The sequence below is a fragment of the Myxine glutinosa genome, chromosome 5 (assembly GCF_964187855.1).
Source record: "Myxine glutinosa chromosome 5, kmMyxGlut1.1, whole genome shotgun sequence".
Taxonomy (NCBI): Eukaryota; Metazoa; Chordata; class Myxini; order Myxiniformes; family Myxinidae; genus Myxine; species Myxine glutinosa.
In genome coordinates, this window is record NC_136265.1 from 34,783,038 (window position 1) to 34,803,340 (window position 20,303).

General features: G+C 42.5%; 1 protein-coding gene across 5 annotated transcripts in view; it reads left to right on the forward strand.

Annotated features, from left to right (window-relative positions):
• Positions 1-20,303, forward strand: part of LOC137427718 (protein kinase C alpha type) — a 133,162-nt gene that overhangs the window by 99,690 nt on the left and 13,169 nt on the right. For all 5 annotated transcript variants that reach the window (XM_078777862.1, XM_078777863.1, XM_078777860.1 and 2 more), the window contains exons 12-14: positions 5,524-5,586; positions 5,699-5,837; positions 12,473-12,553. In XM_078777862.1, the coding sequence (XP_078633988.1) occupies positions 5,524-5,586; positions 5,699-5,837; positions 12,473-12,553 (283 nt within the window). The remainder of the gene's footprint in view (positions 1-5,523; positions 5,587-5,698; positions 5,838-12,472; positions 12,554-20,303) is intronic.

Sequence of the window (20,303 nt, forward strand, 5' to 3'; positions counted from 1 at the left end):
TCGCCATTTTGCCAGAGAGCTTAGGTTACATTCACATGTTCACCCCAAAGTTGCTGTGAAAAATTTGTCACATAAGGAAGATTAACGTCACAACCAAAACTTGCAATTCTTAAGCAAATTGATATGGAGGGAGTAACGTCCAACGCAGCACAAGCCCGTGGTGATTTTTGTGCGCATGCAGAATGGGAGGGAATTTGAAACCGTGGTGGAAATGCAAGGATAACTGTCGATCTGGAGTACAAGGAGAGGATGAAGGTGAAGTGTGAGGAACCTAGCAAGGAGGCCAAATGTCTGAATGAGGAGTAGAAGAAGTCAATAGAGGCATTTATGAGAGTTTCAAAAGATTTGTCTGGAAGAACATAGGAAAGGGCACAATGTCAAAGAATAGAAACCAGGTGTGGTGGATGGAGGAAGTAGCGCAGGTAATTTGCAAAAATAAGTTGGTTTGAAAGAGGACATATATGATCATGAAGGACAGAGGAGGTCAACCGGATGCAGGGTTGTTGCCCTAGTCTGTGTTAAAATGGCAGCCAATTGTGGACGAAACATGGCGGCCTCCACAGTAATCACTGGGAAATTCACTGAACTTGCATTAATCGTGTGTTGTTCCTCATATCAGGATTCTTCTTCTTTCATATGCAGCACAAGTCTGCGGGGTAGCATCTGTACCACTGATGCAATGCCCTCTCCTGCTTAGAGCAGGAATTTGGAATTTGGTCGTGGTGCTGGTGATAGCTTGCGGACTCTACTTGAAGGATACCGTGAGATCTTTAACGTCCGCCAACTAATGCTGGTAGAAGGGACGCCCTTTTATCGTCCATCCAAGGGGCGGCACACATGTTGACGAATAACCCGGCCTGTGAGACACCGAGACGATAGTTTTGCTGGGATCATGTGATTTGAACCCAGGTTAGACAGCTCAGAGGTGAGTGTGTGTGACTCTGGGCCATCCTACCTGCCCATATCAGGATAATGATCAGTCATTGTAATCCTAAATTATTGAAGTTGAACGTAAGTTTCCCTTTTCAAAAATAAAAAAACAAGAAGACGTCATGCGGAGCACGATACTTGCAAAATCCCGCACCCCCCCCCCCCCCTCAAAAAAAGTTTTCCATTGATACAGAAAATTGTCCATTACATCAAGATTAAAATTGACGATCTTGATCAAAGCTCGGGTCAATAGGATGAAAAGTGATGATTTTTAGATGAGGATTTATGATTTTGGGAGTTTGACCTTGAGTTGACCTTTTAACCTCAGAAATAGTTTGTTTCCCAATTCAGTGAGGCACTATGCAAATGCTGTTACATTTTCAGATAAATCGGATCAAAATTGACGATTTTGGGTGTTTGACCTTGAGTTGACCTTTTAACCTCAAATAGTTTGTTTCCCAATTCAGTGAGGCACTATGCAAATGCTGTTAAATTTTCAGATAAATCGGATGAAAATTGATGATTTTGGGTATTTGACCTTGAGTTGACCTTTTAACCTCAGAAATAATTTGTTTCCCAATTCAGTGAGGCACTATGCAAATGCTGTTAAATTTTCAGGTCAATCGGATCAAAATTGATGATTTTTAGATGAAAATTTATGATTTTGGGAGTTTGACCTTGAGTTGACCTTTGACCTTTTGACCTCAAAAATAGTTCATTTCCCAATTTAGTGACTCGATATGCAAATGCTATTCAATTTTCAAGTCAATCGGATTTAAAATGGCGATTTTAGAAATTTGACCTCCAGATGACCTTTGACCTCAAAATCAATAGGCTTCTCAATTGGGACGACCTACGCGACTTTGAAGTTTCGTGACGATCGGTTGAAAATTGTGACCTGTAGGCCGGTGACAAACAAACAGGCAGGCAAACAAACAGACAAAACCACAAACGCAACCAACCAATATACTGTACTTGAAAAATCTTCGATTTTGCAAGAAATAAAAGTAGGGAGCACGAATCACGTTTTCATCTGCGACGTGACTCATGGTCGTACACAGTCATTTGGGACTATGTCATTGCAAATATAAGAAGAGCGCAGTGTGGAAGACATTGACAGTGGATGCACGTTTCAAAGGAGTTGTTAAGGAAAGATGTCGGTGGAAAGGAATACAAAGGTTGGGTCCATGAGCACAGTGCCATGAGGAAGGACCCGGTTGATACGTGATTGTCCTGTTGGCTGAATGAATGATATATTGAGTGAATCGTTCGATCACTCTTGTACTCTTAATACGTACCGACACGCGTGGCATCAATGGTCTAAATATTATGCTTCCAATATTTCGATTATTAAAGCAATATTTGAGTTCCCTTCTGAAATGGGCTCGCTTATCCCCTCTTCCCCGTTCCCTCTTTACGTTTGGCGTTTACGGAGGCCTTTAAAAGTCGGATCAGAGAATCTGTTGCGTGCGCGTTAAACCTCCAAATGCCGAAAACGGTGCACTTAACAGATAATCTGTGCGACTTGACGTCATGGCAAACTTGCTTCTGGGAGTACAGCTCTGCTTGGTCATTCGAAAATGCTAGGCCTTGGGCCTACTCTAAACTAGCAGACATTTTGAATTTGCGTTCCCAGTTGTTAAACTCATGTGGTCAACAAGTGAGCGTTAATATCTGCAGCAGCCATCATGGGTGAGAGGTGTGATTATGGAATATGGGATTATGGATGGTTATGTTTCACCCCTGTCTGTTTGTTTGTTTGTTTGTGAACAAAATACCTCAAAGTTGTGGACGGATTCGGACGACATTTGGCAGAGATGTACCGTATGTGACGAGGACAATTCGATTCGATTTTGGTGAAGATCTGAATGTGGATTCGGAAATGAGAATTATTTAATTTTTTAAGTGATTCTTCACCATTGGGAGATAGGGCCAAAAACGATACATAGGGGGATATCTCAAAAAATTATGGACGTATTTGGAAGAAACTTGGTGGACAGGTTATGTGTGTGACACGGAAGAATCGATTCAATTTTGGTAAAGATCCGGCTTGTAAAACTTTTAAAGTGATTCTTCACCATTGAGTGATATGGCGATCCAGGTGGAGGTTGCTCTCCACTGAGTGCTGTTCTAGTTATCCATGTTTTCCAGAACAGGATGAGAAGGATCTATGGATGTACAGTCACGTGAAAAAGTAAGTACACCCTATGTAAAGTTTTGACTTTTTCAACATATTTCAACATACAGCTATTTGATCTTCATTTCAACAATATTGATAGATAAAGGTGATATAATATAACAAATATCATGAAACATTTACATTTTGTCGTCCATTGTATAATTTAAATTATCATAAATGCAAATTTCGCATGTGGAAAAAGTAAGTACACCCCTACATTTATCACTACTTCAAATACCTAAAATTAGAGTCAGATGCACCAGCTCAGGTGCAAATGATTAGAACATCGTTAGAGAGGATCTTGGAGGAACCTGTCTTATTTAAACCTCAGACATTTAGTTTGGTTTGCTCTTTGTTGTTGAAGTGTGTGGCGTCACCATGCCTAGATCAAAAGAGCTGTCTGAGGCCTTCAGAAAGAAGGTTATAGATGCCTACGAGTCTGGGAAGGGATTTAAAAAGATCTCCAAACAATTTGAAATCAATCATTCGACTGTCCGGAAGATCATCTACAAGTGGAGAAGATTCCAAACAACTGCCAACTTGTTCAGACCAGGCTGGCCCAGCAAGTTCACCCGAGAGCAGACCGCAAGATGCTGAAAGAAGTCTCTAAGAACCCCAGAATGGCATCACGGGACCTACAGGTAGCTCTTGCCACTGTTGATGTCAAAGTGCACGAGTCTACCATTAGAAAGAGGCTGCACAAATTTGATCTACATGGGAGGTGTGCCAGGAGGAAACCTTTGCTGTCCAGAAAGAACATCAGGGCAAGACTAAAGTTTGCCAATGAACACCTCGGCAAAGACCAGCACTTCTGGAACAATGTGCTCTGGACAGATGAGTCAAAGGTAGTGCTATTTGGCCACAGTACCAGAAGACATGTTTAGCGAAAACCAAAGACAGCATTTGACCACAAGAACCTGATACCAACTGCAAAGCATAGTGGTGGAAATATTATGGTTTGGGGCAGCTTTGCTGCATCAGGGCCTGGGCAGCTCACCATCATAGAATCCACTATGAATTCTTCATTGTACCAGAGGCTGCTTGAGGATAATGTGAGGCCATCTGTCGGAAAGTTGAAGCTCAACCGAAGGTGGACCTTGCAACATGACAATGACCCTAAACATACCAGTAAATCCACCAAGGAATGGCTGAAAAGAAAGAAATGGAGGGTTCTGGAACGGCCAAGTCAAAGCCCGGATCTAAATCCCATCGAGATGTTGTGGGGGGATTTGAAACGAGCTGTGCATGCAAGAAACCCCTCAAACATCGCACAGCTGAAAGAATTCTGCATGGAGGAGTGGGCAAAAATTTCTCCCAGTCGATGTCAGAGACTGGTAGACAGTTATAAGAAACGCCTACTTGAGGTTGTTTCTGCCAAAGGGGGCAATACCACCTATTAGAGCCAAGGGTGTACTTACTTTTTCCACATGCGAAATTTGGATTTATGTTTATTTAAATTACTAGGGCATGCCCGTACTATATATATATCTAAAATTATATCCCCCCCCCCCTCTATTTACATGAAATGGTTTGGTCCATGAAATGTTTTGGTCCATTCGCAACGCCAAAGCGAACGGCGAACGCTTTACATGAAATGGTTTGGTTCATGAAATGTTTTGGTCCATTCGCAACGCCAAAGCGAACGGCGAACGGCTTGCGAGTACAGTGACAATCCCCCCCCCCCCCCCCTCTATTTACATGAAATGGTTTTAATTAGTTTTTAAACATAGTTTAACGCCAACATATGGCATGCCCGTACCCGTACTATCCGTAATGGCGCACGCTCTCACAGGAGCTCCGGAAGGTCGCATATCGCAGGAAAGCGAAAGAATCGCAAATTAGTTTTAATTAGTTTTAAAACATCGTTTAACGCCAACATAGCGCCAACATAGTTTGCCGACGGGAAATAAATGAATACGCTCTCAAATGTGCCATCCGAGGCAGAGCCTGTTCGCCACGTTCGGCACACGTGATAGCTCGCTGCTCTCTGATTGGTTGAATCGTTTTTTGGACATAGCTCGGTAACTACTTCTGCGATTAATTTAAAACCTTGAAAAGGCACATCCTCGGGTCCCCAGCAATATACCTGGCAAGTTTAAAGTATATCGGACCCGTGGTTGTCGAGAAACAGCGGTCACAGACAAACACACACACAGACACACACACACACACACACACACACAGAGATTGCTGGAATTATAGATAGATACAATGGACTGCAAAATGTAAATGTTTCATGATATTTGTTATATTATATCACCTTTATCTATCAATATTGTTGAAATGAAGATCAAATAGCTGTATGTTGAAATATGTTGAAAAAGTCAAAACTTTACATGGGGTGTACTTACTTTTTCACGTGACTGTGGATGGTTGTTGTTTGGTTGCTGTTCATGCTTTTGTGCTTCCAACAGGTTTTATGCTGCAGAGATCGGCATCGGTTTATTTTACCTGCACAACAAGGGTATAGTGTACAGGTGTGTCAATCACGTTTGTCAGTTGCACCGTCCTCTTGCCTTACCCAAAGTACTGCGCTAAACCGGCTCATTTTCACTTGCTCACCTCGTTCCATTTCCATTTTTGTGGCAGGGACCTGAAGCTGGATAATGTGATGCTCGATTCGGAAGGTCACATAAAGATTGCGGACTTCGGGATGTCCAAGGAAGGCATGCTGGATGGAGTAACCACCCGCACGTTTTGCGGCACACCTGACTACATTGCACCTGAGGTCTGTCTTGTCGATTTTTTTTTTTTTTAATAACCCCGAGACAACGTATCTCTTCTTCCAGCTTGTTCATGGGTTTTGGCTTTCATCTGTTTCATCTTGAGTTGCTACTTCCGCCACCGAAGGTGGACGGAGGTTATGTTTTCACCCTGTCTGTTTATCAGTTTATGAACATGATATCTCAAAAAGTTGTGGACGAATTCGGACGAAACTTTGTGGAGAGGTAGTGTATGTGACAAGGACCCAGTTATTTGATTGTGCTGAAGATTCGAATCCGGATCTGGATCAGAGATTTTTTTTTTAATGATTCTTCACCATTGGGAGATAGGGATAAACCCAATATATGGCACGATATTTCAAAAAGTTATCGACAGATTCGGACAAAACTTCGTTGGCAGGTTGCGTGTGTGACAAGGACGAATCCATTTTAATTTGGTGAAGATTCGAATCAGGATCCGGATACGATAATTTGTAATTTTTTAAAAGTGATTCTTCACCATTGAGTGATATGGCCAAAGACTTTTTGATGTTTAAAATATGCTTATATGCATAGCATTTTATACATTTTAACTATACAGTATATATATTCAATTTAAATAATGTAATTAATTTTAATTTTAATTGTAATTGAATTTTAATAATTTAAATATATACATTTTAAATATGCATAGCATGATGTTTGAAAATTTTGTGGACGACTTGTGACAAATCTAGGTGGATGAGTTGGATAGGTGACAAGACCAAGCCGATTCGATTTTGGTTCAGGTCTGGATCCGGATCCGGCCATGCAGTGGGATACAAAATGTAAACTGTTCAGCCTGGCGGAGGTATGCGCTCTACCGAGTGCTGTACTAGTTAACCCGTCTCCTGCTGGTTTTGCAATCACTTCTGTGTGTGTGTGTGTGTGTGTGTGTGTGTGTGTGTGTGTGTCTGTCTGTGTGTCTGTCTGTCTTATCTGCCTGTGTGCACATGTGTGTGTGTCTGTTTGGGTAGTAATGTTTTTACCATTTGAGCTATTGTCATCAAATTTTCACCAAAGCTTTATTATGATAACTAGCAACGGTACCCGCCCTAAGGGCGGGGTTTCAATTGGGAGGCCCAAATGAAAAGGAAAAATATCAGAAAGTGAAGGCTTTTTTTATTTTAAACGATTCATATAAACATCCGTTAAATCATCTCACAAGCAAATCATCAAAATCTAAACAGTATTTGTTGAATTTTAATAAAAGCCACATCACTGTTCATGTCGGTAAATATTATTCCATCGTGTTTGGAAAAACTGGAAAATTGGAAAAATTGGAAAAAAAATTGGAAAAACAATATAGCCTATTTTACTCCAGGGGGGTCCCAGGATTACGCACCCAAAATTTCGTTGCGATTGGTTCAGCGTTTTTGCGATACCTGGGAACAGACAGACGGACAGACGGACATTTGGTGAATTATAGTAAGATATGGAGGAAACAAATTAATAATTTTATTAAAAGGTCAAAGTTCAGCCTCACCTAACATTATCAATTTTCATCCAATTGACCTGTAATTTCAATTTACCATTTTATCTTTGTCATAAAATTTTCAACAAAGCTTTATGATGATACAGAGAAGGCAAATTAATAATTTTGTGAAAAGGTCATAGGTCAGCATCACATAAAATTGTCCATTTTAATCCGATTGACCTGAAATGTTAAGAATTTGCATATTGGGTCACATAATTGGTTTGCCAATCAAAAGCTACAAGCTGATTGGTTTTTTTAAAATCAAAAGGTCAAAGGTCAACATTGCATAAAATCGCCAATTTTCATCGGATTGACCTGAAAAAAAAAAAAATTTGCATATCGGGTCAATGAATTGTTTCACCAATCAAAATCTACAAGCTGATTGTTTTTAGATCAAAAGGTCAAAGGTCAAGGTTGCATAAAATCATCAATTTACATCCAATTGACCTGAAATTTCAATTTGCCATTTTATCTTTGTCATCAAATTTTCAACAAAGCTTTATGATAATACAGAGAAGGCAAATGAATAATTTGGCCAAAAGGTCAAAGGTCAGCATCACATAAAATTGTCAATTTTCATCCGATTGACCTGAAATGTTAAGAATTTGCATATTGGGTCACAGAATTGGTTCACCAATCAAAAGCTACAAGTTGATTGTTTTTAGATCAAAAGGTCAAAGGTCAAGGTTACATAAAATCAACTCACATCCAATTGACCTGAAATTTCAACAATTAGCATATTGGGTCACAGAATTGGCTCACTAATCAAAAGCTACATGCTGATTGTTTTTAGATCAAAAGGTCAAAGGTCAAGGTTGCATAAAATCAATTTACATCCAATTGACTACAAGCTGAATTGACAAAGCCCTGGTGTTGGGCTAGCGGCTAGGGTGCCGGCTTAGGATCCTAGGATCCTGGGTTCGTAATCCCGGTCGATCGCTGAATTAACGCCAGGGGGGTTGACTCAGCCTGTCATCCTTCCGAGGTCGGCTAATTGAGTACCAGTTCACTGGTAATTCCCTGTTTGTCGTTAAAGGCGGCAAAAGGGTTGGCGTCAGGAAGGGCATCCGGCCGTAAAACATTGCTTCAAAAAGGGGACCGAAAAACAACAACAACCACGGTTCCCGAAAAAGGCCAACCCCCGCTTTGCGGGGAAAAATGGCCTCTAAAGGTGGGTTTTTTTTGGTTTTTTTTTACCTGAAATTTCAAAAATTAGCATATTAGGTCACAGAATTGGTTCACTAATCAAAAGCTACAAGCTGATTGTTTTTATAGATCAAAAGGCAAAGGTCAAGGCTGCATAAAATCATGAATTTTCATTTTGTATTTTTTTTAAACTGTTCTTTTGAGCATATGGAAGAAGAAGATGGACGGACTCTGCATTTTCATATGCTTTTGAGTTGTTTATTGGAATTGTTTGGAGATTATCGAGGAAACGGAAGCAAGATGAATGCAACAGGAGTATCGAAGTGCACCCTTCGTGGGTACCCTGGGAAATTGGCAATTTTCCTCTTTATGTGCAACTACGGTACTTTACTCTTCTAAAGTCAAATATTCATCCCACAACCTCTGCAGCAGTCACCTTGTTGGCACAGAAATTACGATGCAAAATGCCAATGGCTTTACTCACATGCTGCTTATTGGGCCTTTGGGGCAAATTTGGCTGAGAAACTCGGAACCCACAGGTTCCGTGTTCCAAGGTTAATGAACACACGGCAGAGAAATAATCCTGTGACCAGAATCACTGGGTTAGCTCTTCAAATAGAGGGTCCATCTTATGCCATTAAAACTCTGGACTACCATAAAAGGAAACTTCCACCTTACCAACCCAGCTTGCTTGGTTAATTTGGTAACGGAGCTAGGCCTGTGTGCATAACTGAGGCTAAAAGCTTGCACATAAATCAACCCGACATGCTGTGTTTGCATCACTCGTATCTGGGTTAATTAACATTGGATCATCAATTAATCAAATGCCCTTTGCGCAACCCAAAACTGCCACAGTGGAAGTCAATGGATAGTGGAATGGGGGAGGTTGGGTGCAAAGTGTGGATGAGGAATGCAAGGATGTTGGGGTTGTTGCGGAGGGTTGGTGGATATTTACCCTCGCCATACGAGAGGGTATTGCATTTGAGTCCGTTTGTCCGTTTGTCTGTCTGTTTGTTTGTTTGTCCGCACAGAAAAAAATATGATTTTCTCTGCAACCGTTGGTCCGATTGACAGGAAATTTTCACCAGAGGTGCACCTCCACCTGTGGAGTTTTAAAATTATAATTATGACGTCATACGTCACGTAGTATGGCCGCCATCTTGGTAAAAAACGAAAAAACCTGCACCTCTATATCTCCGAAAGCGCTGAATTAAAAAAATTGAGACATGGCTCATTGTAAAGAACTCTCCATGGGAAATAAAATATGTTAATGATGATGTCATAGGTGCCTCCATTATGACCTCATAATTCGACAAGTACAAAACGTCATCCGATCATGATGAAATTTCTTGAGCATAATCTAGGAATAAATTAGTGGAGAAAAATAATAATGATGACGTCATCGGTCATGTGGTTCGGCCGCCATATTTGTTTCAACACAAAAGCCTTAAAAACCACTGAAAATACATCCTGGCGAGGGCTTGCAATCTCTGATTGCGCTTCCTTGTTTATGTTTGTGTGAGAGACTGAATGGAAAGAGTCCAGCATAATGTATTATCCAGTTCATAATGTATAGTGCATTGTGGGATTTTTGTATTTGCATCCTTTGAGCTTCACTGGAGGGCTTCTATAGGCCGTGTGCAGTAGACGTCACTTCCTCTGTGCGAACGACGTTACATATCATGCTGCTGCCATGGTGGGAGACAAAGCAAGGTGTTTACAATGAGGAATACAAATGAGCTGCTGTGATTTCAAAGTGAAAATGCTGATAGGGTTCTTAATCATGCTAACAGAGGAAAGGATAGATCGTATAATTGCATCCCAGGAATTGCAACAAATCAAAGAACTCGAGTTGAGGATTACGGGGCTTTCGTAATGACGTAATCCACCCCAGAATGCTCGGCGCGCATGCACAGAAACTCACTAGCGACGGGGGTCATCAGGGCAGCCAAATATATGTCGTGCGTACGAGATACATATCGCTACCTAAAATGGCCACAAAGCTTCTAAAATAAGCCAAAATAATTGGAAACGTGCAGGCAGGAAAGGTGTGTGCCTCTGCGCAACAACAGAGTTTGAGAACTTTCTGAACTCGCCAAAAAAGCTGATAGCTTGCAGCTCCCTGTACTGCAAACTTCCAAGGACATGGACTAGTGCAAGGACCGAAGATTTAAAAAAGGTGTGTGTGTGTGTGTGTGTGTGTGTGTGTGTGTGTGTGTGTGTGTGTGTGTGTGTGTGTGTGTGTGTGTCCCACTCCCCCGTGTGTGTGTGTGTGTGTAAACCTTCAAAATTGATCACTTGCTGTTTTACATCACAAAAACTTCAGTGTGGTCCATTCAAAAATAATGTTCAGGTGTACATTGTGTCCCAAAAATAATGTTCACGGACACTGCATGTCCTATAAAGCATCATTTTGTGCAAAATTCTCTTTTTGTTTCATTTTATAATACAAAAAACATTAGTGTGGTCCGGAAAGGCCGAGTATGGTTACATTGTATCCCAATTGTCTTTCAAGAGCACAGTGTGTCCCAGAAGAAGTCATCGCTCTGTGGAAATATGACCACTCTAAATTGCCCACTGAAGGTAGGCCGAGATGCTAGTTGATCAAATGTATCTTACTCTTGATAGCTCGAGAGCGTCGGTGTTGCCAAAGCATTTCTCGGGCAAAGTTTATGCTGGGTGGTTTGCCGTTGCCTTCCTCGTAGTGATCAGTCAGGGCAGCCGCATTCGTCATGCGCTCAGAGTGCTGAAGGACCTTGAGATGTAAATGGAGCCATAAAATATGTTTTGTTAAACTGTCCTCTGCAGTTTGCAGGTAATTTATGCTCAGCTACCACCGAGAATCCTAGATGAACAGAACTTCCGCTTTTGTTCCGGCTTTACTAATGCTTGGTTCCGCATTGTTCGTGAAAGATTGATGTCACGGTGCTGAGCTAGACATTTGGTCGAGTAGTTAATAACTTGAGGTCCCTTGCAAGGAACTTTGGTGCAGGAGGAGAGGATTGGGCCCATCAAGCCTTTGCAATGGTTGCCAACATATGGTTGCTCTCTCCTTTTTAAATGCTGAGCGTCAAGCAAGGAAGCAGCACAGCTCATCTCTACCGTTGCTAGTTATCATAATAAAGCTTTGGTGAAAATTTGATGACAATAGCTCAAATGGTAAAAACATTACTACCCAAACAGACACACACACATGTGCACACAGGCAGATAAGACAGACAGACACACAGACAGACACACACACACACACACACACACACACACACACACACACACACACACACACACACACACAGCACTTTATTGCCTTTGGTGTGATTTGGCTGGGGGGTTTGAACTGCTGACCTCCCACTCTCAGAGGAAACACTTTAACTATTTTACTTCACTGAATTTTGTTAAAGATGTCTTATTTTCCCCTCTTTCCATTGACTGTTGTCGGTGCAATTTCCACATCCGGTCTCTATCACCATTTTTCATAGGGCAAGGATGGTGAGTGAGCTAAACATCGCTCAACATGAGTTGAAGGAGCCATTTGTGCTGCAGCGGACTAAAATAGGCTAGTTTATGCCCCCCCCCCCCCTTCCCTCTTCAGGTTTGACATTTGCGGAAGTTTTTAAAAATCAGATCAGAGAGATCTGTGAGAATCTGTTGCGTGCCCGTTACACCTCCAAATGCTGAAAACGGCGCATTCGAAAATGCTAGGCCTGAGGCCTACTCCAAAATTGCAGACATTTTCAATTTGTGTTCCCAGTTGTAAAACTCATGTGGTCAATACGTGAGCGTTAATGTCTGCAGCTGCCATCATGGGTGAGACATTATTGTCTGTGTTTTCTGGAACAGGATGAGAGAGATCTGTGGGTGTAACGCAGATGGTTGTTGTTTGGTTACTGTTGGTGTAAGACAATTACACCTGAGAAACAACTGTTCATTGTTTGACTTGTGATTCATTCTTCGAATTGATAGTTTAAATATCTGACACGTGTATGACTTTGTTCGCAGATTATCGCATACCAACCATATGGGAAGTCAGTCGATTGGTGGGCCTTTGGTGTTTTGCTTTATGAGATGCTCGCTGGTCAGGTGAGACCCTTCATAATGGTGGGAGATGTCCTTTTTAGCCCCAGTTGAACTTATTCCGAAACGGGCTTATGGATTTTAGCTCGTCCGTCAGTGCGTCAGTGCATCCGTGCGTCCGCAACCATATCTCGGAGATATATGGACCGATTTTGTTCATATTTGGCACAACGACAATACATGACGATATACATATGCACATCATTTTGTTTCGCGATGCGATCAAAGATGGCCGACTGGCGGCCATTTTAATTGTAAAAAAACGCGATGTTGAACACGTCCTCAATCATTTCCCGGACATGCATTTACCGATGTAGTTCAAACTTTGCAGACAGATAAAGAATCATTGCATACATATGCTCGTCATTTCTTTTCAAGAACAGATCTAATATGGCCGACTGGTGGCCATTTTGTTACTTAAAACGTTTTCCCAACCATTTCTTGAACATGCATCGTCCAATTGTGTTCACATTTGGCACAAGCGCAGTACATGATGGCATACACATGCCCCTCGCTTTATTTTGTGATCTGATCAAATATGGCCGACTGCTAGATTGGCGGTCATTTTAGTTGTAAAAAGCTGATGTTGAACACGTCCTCAATCATGTCTCAGAAATTCATTTACCGATCTTGTTCAAACTTGGCACACAGATAAATGAATGGTGGCTTGCATATGCACGTCATTTTCTTTCGAGATCAGATCTAAGATGGCCGACTGGCGGCCATTTTGTTACTTAAACGTTTCCCCATCCATTTATCTGGCATGCATGGACCGATTTTCTTTAAACTTGGCACAAAGACAATACATGAGTAATTGAGTATACATATGCAGAAGATTTTGTTTTGTCATCCGACCAAAGATGGCCGACTGACAGCCTTTAACTCCATACAGCAATATTAGTAAAACCATGGTGGGGCCCATGACTTTTTATGTCCTTTTCTTCTTGTTTTTTCTCCGAGTCATGCACATGTGTGTGTGTGCGTGCATGTGTCGTTTGATTAGCATCGAACATAATTGTGTGATGTCATGCTCCTCACAAATATGCAATTTATGGTGCTGCATTGTTGCTTTTTCCACATGCAACCCCCTCAACTTCAGGAATTATTTTGAAGAGTAAATAAAGCTCGAGTGGATTTATTCATAGCTTATTCCTAGTTTCACACAAGGTCAGGTTCATAACAAAAAATCTTTTTTGAAAATGTGGTGCTTACCTTTTTCAACATCACACCCACAACATTTCACCCACTCTGATTACTCTGCTCACAAAGCTCTCCTCTTGTGGCATTTCTCTCTCTCTCTCTCTCTCTCTCTCTCTCTCTCTCTCCCTCTCCCTCTCCCTCTCCCTCTCCCTCTCCCTCTCTTTCTCTCTCTCTCTCTGTATGTCCATATCACCCTATGTCTTTGTCTATGTCTAGTTTATGTCTCCATACGTCCTTCTCTCTCTCTCTCTCTCTCTCTCTCTCCTCTCTCTCCTCTCTCTCCTCTCTCTACCCTCTCTCCCCTCTCGCCCCTCTCTCCTCTCTCTCCTCTCTCTCCTCTCTCTCCTCTCTCTCCTCTCTTTCTCTCTCTCTCTCTCTCTCTGTATGTCCATATCACCCTATGTCTTTGTCTATGTCTAGTTTATGTCTCCATACGTCCTTCTCCTCTCTCTCTCTCTCTCTCTCTCTCTCTCTCTTTCTCTCTCTCTCTCTCTCTCTCTCTCTCTCTCTCTCTCTCTCGCCCCCTGCAGGCCGTTTGTGGTGGGCGTGGCATCATGGCGGCTGTGAGCAACTGCTCTGTGGTGTAGTGAGTTCTTTGTGAGTTTTCCTCCTCTCCTGCCCTCCCCTGCCCCCCCCCTCCCTCTCCTTCCTATCCTGTGTACTTTGGCATTTTGTTTTCATCCGTTCCACACCTTTGTCTGCGAGAGAGAGAGAGGATTGAGAGCGGGCCCATTTTGGGTGCGGCCTACTGGCTTCGACGGCATTTTGTAAGCCATTTTTGTGCTTATAATGCACGTTTATTACTTACTTTAGTTCGATTATTTAGGTTTGATACCTTCTTGTCCGGTTCGGACAAGTGGGGGGTGTTGAATTCGCTGGTATGGCGAATGCACGCTCTCGGTTAGAGGCGTTCGATAGCCTAACGAGGAAGCATGCATTTGTGTGTGTTCCACCAGAAGGAGTCCTCACTGAGGATGTGGTACTCGCAGTGGGGAAAATAATCGGGTGCGAGCATGTCCGAGCTGCCTCACGAATGAATCAAAAAGTTGTTATTTTCCTGTCCGAAGAAAACTTTGTTCACGACGTCGTGAGTGCAGGTTTAACCACAGAAGGTGGTGTTTTTATGTTAGCGTCCCCCATGGATACTCCAGCGATGAAAATCGTTGTATCAAACGTACCACCATTTATATCAAACGACAAACTAATGTCAGTCCTTTCTCGTTATGGAACAGCTGTGTCGAGAATGTCCATGATCCCTCTGAAGAGCCGAGACGAGAGGATAAAACACGTTATGAGTTTCCGTCGCCAAGTTTACATGGTACTTCCCGATCGTGGTGATGATACAGGGTTAAATATTTCATTTAAAGTAAAATCCGACGATCGGGAGTATCAAATGTATGCCTCGTCAGCCTCACTAACGTGCTTTCACTGTGGAGCCTTTGGTCACGTTAAACGTTTTTGTCCCAAGGTTTTGTGTTCAAAGTGTGGGGAAAATGGCCACGCATACACCGATTGTAAAAATGATAATACTCGTGTTCCTATTAAACCGACTGGAGTTAATCCTGTGAGTTTGCCGGTTCCTGCTGTTCCCTCCTGCAGTGAGACGAACAATAGCAGCATCGATGGGCATATCCCGAGTCTAGAAAACGATCGCACTTCACTTCCTGTCACAGAAACCGAAGCGACCCCAACTCGCACAACCTTTGCTGCGATTCCCTCATGTAGTGAAGGAATGGAGGAGGACCCTATTATTGGTTCTAAAAAACGAAGGGCGTCGGTTGATAATTTTTCTACCAGTAATCCAAAAAAGGTGGTATTGGAGAAGGCCAGTGTAGCTGAACACACACCACAATGTGTTCCTCATGCTTCCATCAGGTTTGAAAAAAAGGATGGTGAATCGGGTGCTGCAATTGAGGATAATATGTCTGAAAGTTTGTGTACAAACTCTGTGGATGCAAATTGCTATATGGGTGAAATAAGTTGCAACGCTGAATACGTTGATAAACCCTCGAACGAACCATTACGATCATTGACATCAGTCACTGTGAACGAGCAGACAGTGACTGACTCATCCCTCCACAGTGCTGCTCCACCGATGCAGATTCAAAACTGTGTTACCGAGTCACTCATCAATTCGGTAGATTGTGCTCCACAAGAGGATGAAACCGAGGCTTCAACTTCTGATGAGCAGAAATATCACCATGGCATCGTGGATTGCACAGTGGAGCTCTCCAGCGAATCCCCAGAGATACTGACAATTCCCATAGTGACCACGGAGGCCGACATCCTCGATCCTGGAGGGACCTTGTCAGACTTGTCGAATCTGATGAGGATGACGAGGTGCCCGAGTTGTCTCAGTCTCAGTTGAGTCAGCCAATGATATCTCCTCAACTCGTACTCTCCTTTCTGAATGAAACCTACAGACAGCGAAATGTAGTTATCAGGGATACATTTCCTGATTTAGGTTCATTCATTCAATCAGCAAAGGAAATAACAAGAAAGGGCAAAGAATTTCCACTAACAAGGTCACAATTTCACCGACTGAGGAAATTTATTACAAAAGCCAGTCTTGAGATTTCACAACACCCAATCAAACCTTTTGATAAGGAATGAAGCAAATTACCTTTGGCACCTTGAACATTAACGGTGGAGGTGCAAACCCAAACCGCCAAGCTCAAGTGCAAAGTTTGTTTCGGCGCAAAAATGTCGATGTACTTTTACTGCAGGAAACGCACATCACCCAAAACGTAGAATATGATTGGTGTCGCGTTTTTGGGGGACAGTGCTTTTTTAGCAACCTGTCTTCCCTTTCGGCAGGTGTTGCTTTCGTACTTCGACCAGGGCTAGTACCTGAGTCAATCCTCTTCCAGGAGATCATTAAAGGCCGATTCAGCTCTCTTGAACTGGAGGTTAATAATTTCCATTTCACATTATTCAATGTGTACGCACCAAGTGAGAGCACAGAACAGAAAGCTTTCTTTGCGTCTGTGATTAATCACCTGCAGACAGTTGATCTAAACCAATGTGTGTGTATCGGGGGTGATTTCAACTGTACCTTTGAACCTGTAATGGACAGGAATTCGGCAGAACCTCATCCCGAATCATGTATTGATTTATCCCTTTTCCTTTCTCGGGTGGGTTTGCTAGATGTATGGAGGGTACTTTTCCCCAATGAACCTCAGTTCACCTGGAGCCGCATCACCAGAGGAAGAGTGTCCTTTGCGAGACTCGACCGATGGTATATAAACTCACCTTTTAGAAACGCTATAGTCTCTCCAGATTATTTTCCGTCAATATTCTCAGACCATCATTTAGTAACCATGGGGTTTCTTTTTCCTCAGTCAATAAATAAAAGTGCATACTGGAAATTTAATACCAGTCTTCTAGAAGATGGTCTATTTAAAGAAGCCTTCCAAGTTTTCTGGGCTAATCAAATCCAAAGAAAGCCCTCTTTTTCTTCAGTTAATCTTTGGTGGGACAATACGAAAGCCCAGATTCGGGTGTTTTGTCAACAGTTTAGAGCAAACATTACAAATGTTAAGAATATAACAATGACTTGTTTGGAAGCTGACATTGTACAGCTCGAAGGTAAACTTGCTAAAAATAATAATGCAAGAAACTTCCAGTTATTACTAGAAAAGAAGACTCAGCTGAGAGAGTTAATCCAGGAGAAAGCAGCAGGGTTGTTGCTCAGACTAAGGGTTAAGAACTTAAAGGTTTTAGATACCCTAGTAAAGCTTTTTTTTCGTCTGGACTCTGTCAGTAAAGCACCCAAGAACATTTTTTCTGTAATTAATCCTGGCGGAGCTGTCGTTGTAAATCCCAGAGACAGACGGTTATGTGTTCAAGACTTATTTTCCAAACTGTTTTCAAAACAGGTAGTTTGTGATGAAACAATGAGACTTTTAACCTCTCACCTATCCTCGTTAACCGAGTCCCAGCGGCTGGATATGGACTTGCCAATTACGCTCGAGGAGTTAACGCAAGCCCTGGCTGGAATGGACTCGGGAAGAGCCCCTGGAATCGATGGTCTGCCGGCTGAATTTTATGTGGAATTTTGGGAACTATTAGGTCCAGAACTGATGCATGTTCTTGAATCATCACTGACTCATGGAGAATTGCCTTTAAGTTTGAGAAGAGCGGTGATGTCCCTTCTTCCAAAGGCTGGTGATTTGCGACAAATGAAGAATTGGAGACCTGTTTCTCTACTATGCACTGATTATAAAATCCTTTCAAAAGTTCTGGCGAATCGAGCTAAAAGGGTAATTTGCGATTTGGTTCACCCTGATCAGAGTTATTGTATTCCAGGTAGATCTATGTATGATAACATATTTTTCATTAGAGATCTCATAGATGGCAACTGTGTGCAGAATGACTTTGGTATAATTTTTCTTGATTTAGAAAAGGCTTTTGATAGCATCGATCATGTCTTTTTGAATCATGTGCTTGAAGCCTGTGGATTTGGAGATAATTTCAGAACTTATATTGCTTTATTGTACAACAATATATTCAGTTTAGTTAAGGTGAACAATGAGCTTTGTTCTCCCATACAGGTTCAAAGGGGGGTAAGGCAAGGTTGCCCTGTCTCCGGCTTACTGTTCACCCTTGTAATGGAATCACTTCTCGTGTTACTAAGGAATAACGTTTCTGGAATGAGTATATCTCCTGATCATCCAGTTGTCGTATCGGCGTATGCTGATGATGTTGCAATCATTGTTAAAAACAATAACGACATTGCAGCTCTGGCTAAGTGCCTACATTTGTTTGGTTTAGCTTCCTCGTTGAAGTGCAACTGGAAAAGAGCAAAGCGCTATGGGTTCCCTCTGTCAGGGACAGTGCATCTAGAATGGCGCAAGACCCGCCAATACACCTTCCTGCAAGTTTAAAGTGGGTGGATGGAGGTGTTCGCTATCTTGGAGTGTTCCTTGGATCCCCACAGTATGGCCAGAAAAACTGGGAAGGTGTCGCTGAACGCGTAAAAAAGAGATTGAGTAGATGGAGGAGAGCCCTGCCTCACCTTTCGTATAAGGGCCGAGTTTTGGTAGTCAAGAACCTCGTCGCCTCCTTCTTGTGGCACAGATTCATCTGCTGCAACCACCAGAAGGCTTGGTGAAGGAAGTGCAAAGGCAACTGTTGGAGTTCTTTTGGGGAGGGCATCACTGTTACGGCCAAACGTTGTATGCCGTCCATTGGCCGAGGGTGGCCAGAGTATGGTCGACATCAGGAGCCGCATAATGGCCTTTCGGCTATGCACTGTGCAAAAACTTTTGGTGAAAGAACAATTACCAAACCATGTTTTGGCCACCCACATTTTGCGGCAAGCTGGTGGGCTGGGATATGGCCGCGAATGTTTCTTGGTCCTGCTTCAACAAGTTGACACATCTCCTCTTCCTGTTTTTTATCAGAGTGTGTTGAATGCTTGGCAGAACCTCACAGTGTGCCGTCAAGAAGACAACTACGACATCCATATGTTTGCACAAGAGCCTTTGTTCTGCAATCGGCTTTTCCCAAACATACCCAAAAGTAGGGACCTCTGCCAGCATTTCATAATTGCCGGCATCACAAAAGTATGGCACCTCCGGCAAGTTTCAGGTTGCGGGTGGAAATCAGCTCGAGAAGTAGCCGAGCTAGCAGGAATTCGGTCCGAAAGAGTGACTGCAAAAGTGTTGAGAGAGGTGATACGAATAGGGGTACGGCTGAGAGTATGCTGGTCCCACGAGCTCGAACCATTGCATGATGAGTGGGTTTTTCCTGGGTTACTGGTGCACTTCAAGTTGGAAGACTTACCCCGGTTAGCATGGGGATAAGCCCCTTTCAAGAGACTAGCAGTAAAGAGCTATACAAGTCATGTGTCAAGTTACTGCTGGGGGATACGCCGCTAAATGGAATAATCCGGTGGAAGAGACTGTTGCCTGTGGGACCCCCCTCTGAACCTGTATGGAACTCCATGTATAGCAAGCTCATAAGTAAAAGATCTGGTGATCTCCAATGGAGACTGATCCACTGGATAGTCCCCTCCAATAAGTTAATCAACCATTTCTCTCCTACATCCACATGTTGCCCATTCTGCATATGTACGGAGGACGTGTTCCACGCCTTCATTAATTGTGTGAGATTGGTTCCTTTGTTTCGGTGGTTTAATCTTGTGGCACACAGAATGAATGTTGTTTTCTCGTTGCGTTCTTTTATTTTCGGCTTTAATGCCAAGTCAAGCAAGGAAAATATGTTAATGAGGTTTCTTGTCGCAACAGCCAAGCTGGCAATATATCTCTCAAGAAGGGAGAAATTGAACGGTAAACCTGCCGGAGAATGCAATGTAATGTTGTTTTTCAATGCCCTCGCGTCAGCAAGACTTAAACTAGAGTTTTGTTTCTATAAGGATGCAAACAATCTTGATGAATTCACCAATACTTGGTGTCATGAAGGGTTGTGTGAGGTTCGTGAGAACCAACTGGTAATATTTTTGTAGGTTGTATAAAGTTAATGGTTTATTTTGGCAAATTGTGTGCCGTGATACTTCTGTAACCTTTTCGTTTCATTGCTTTTTCATGTATTT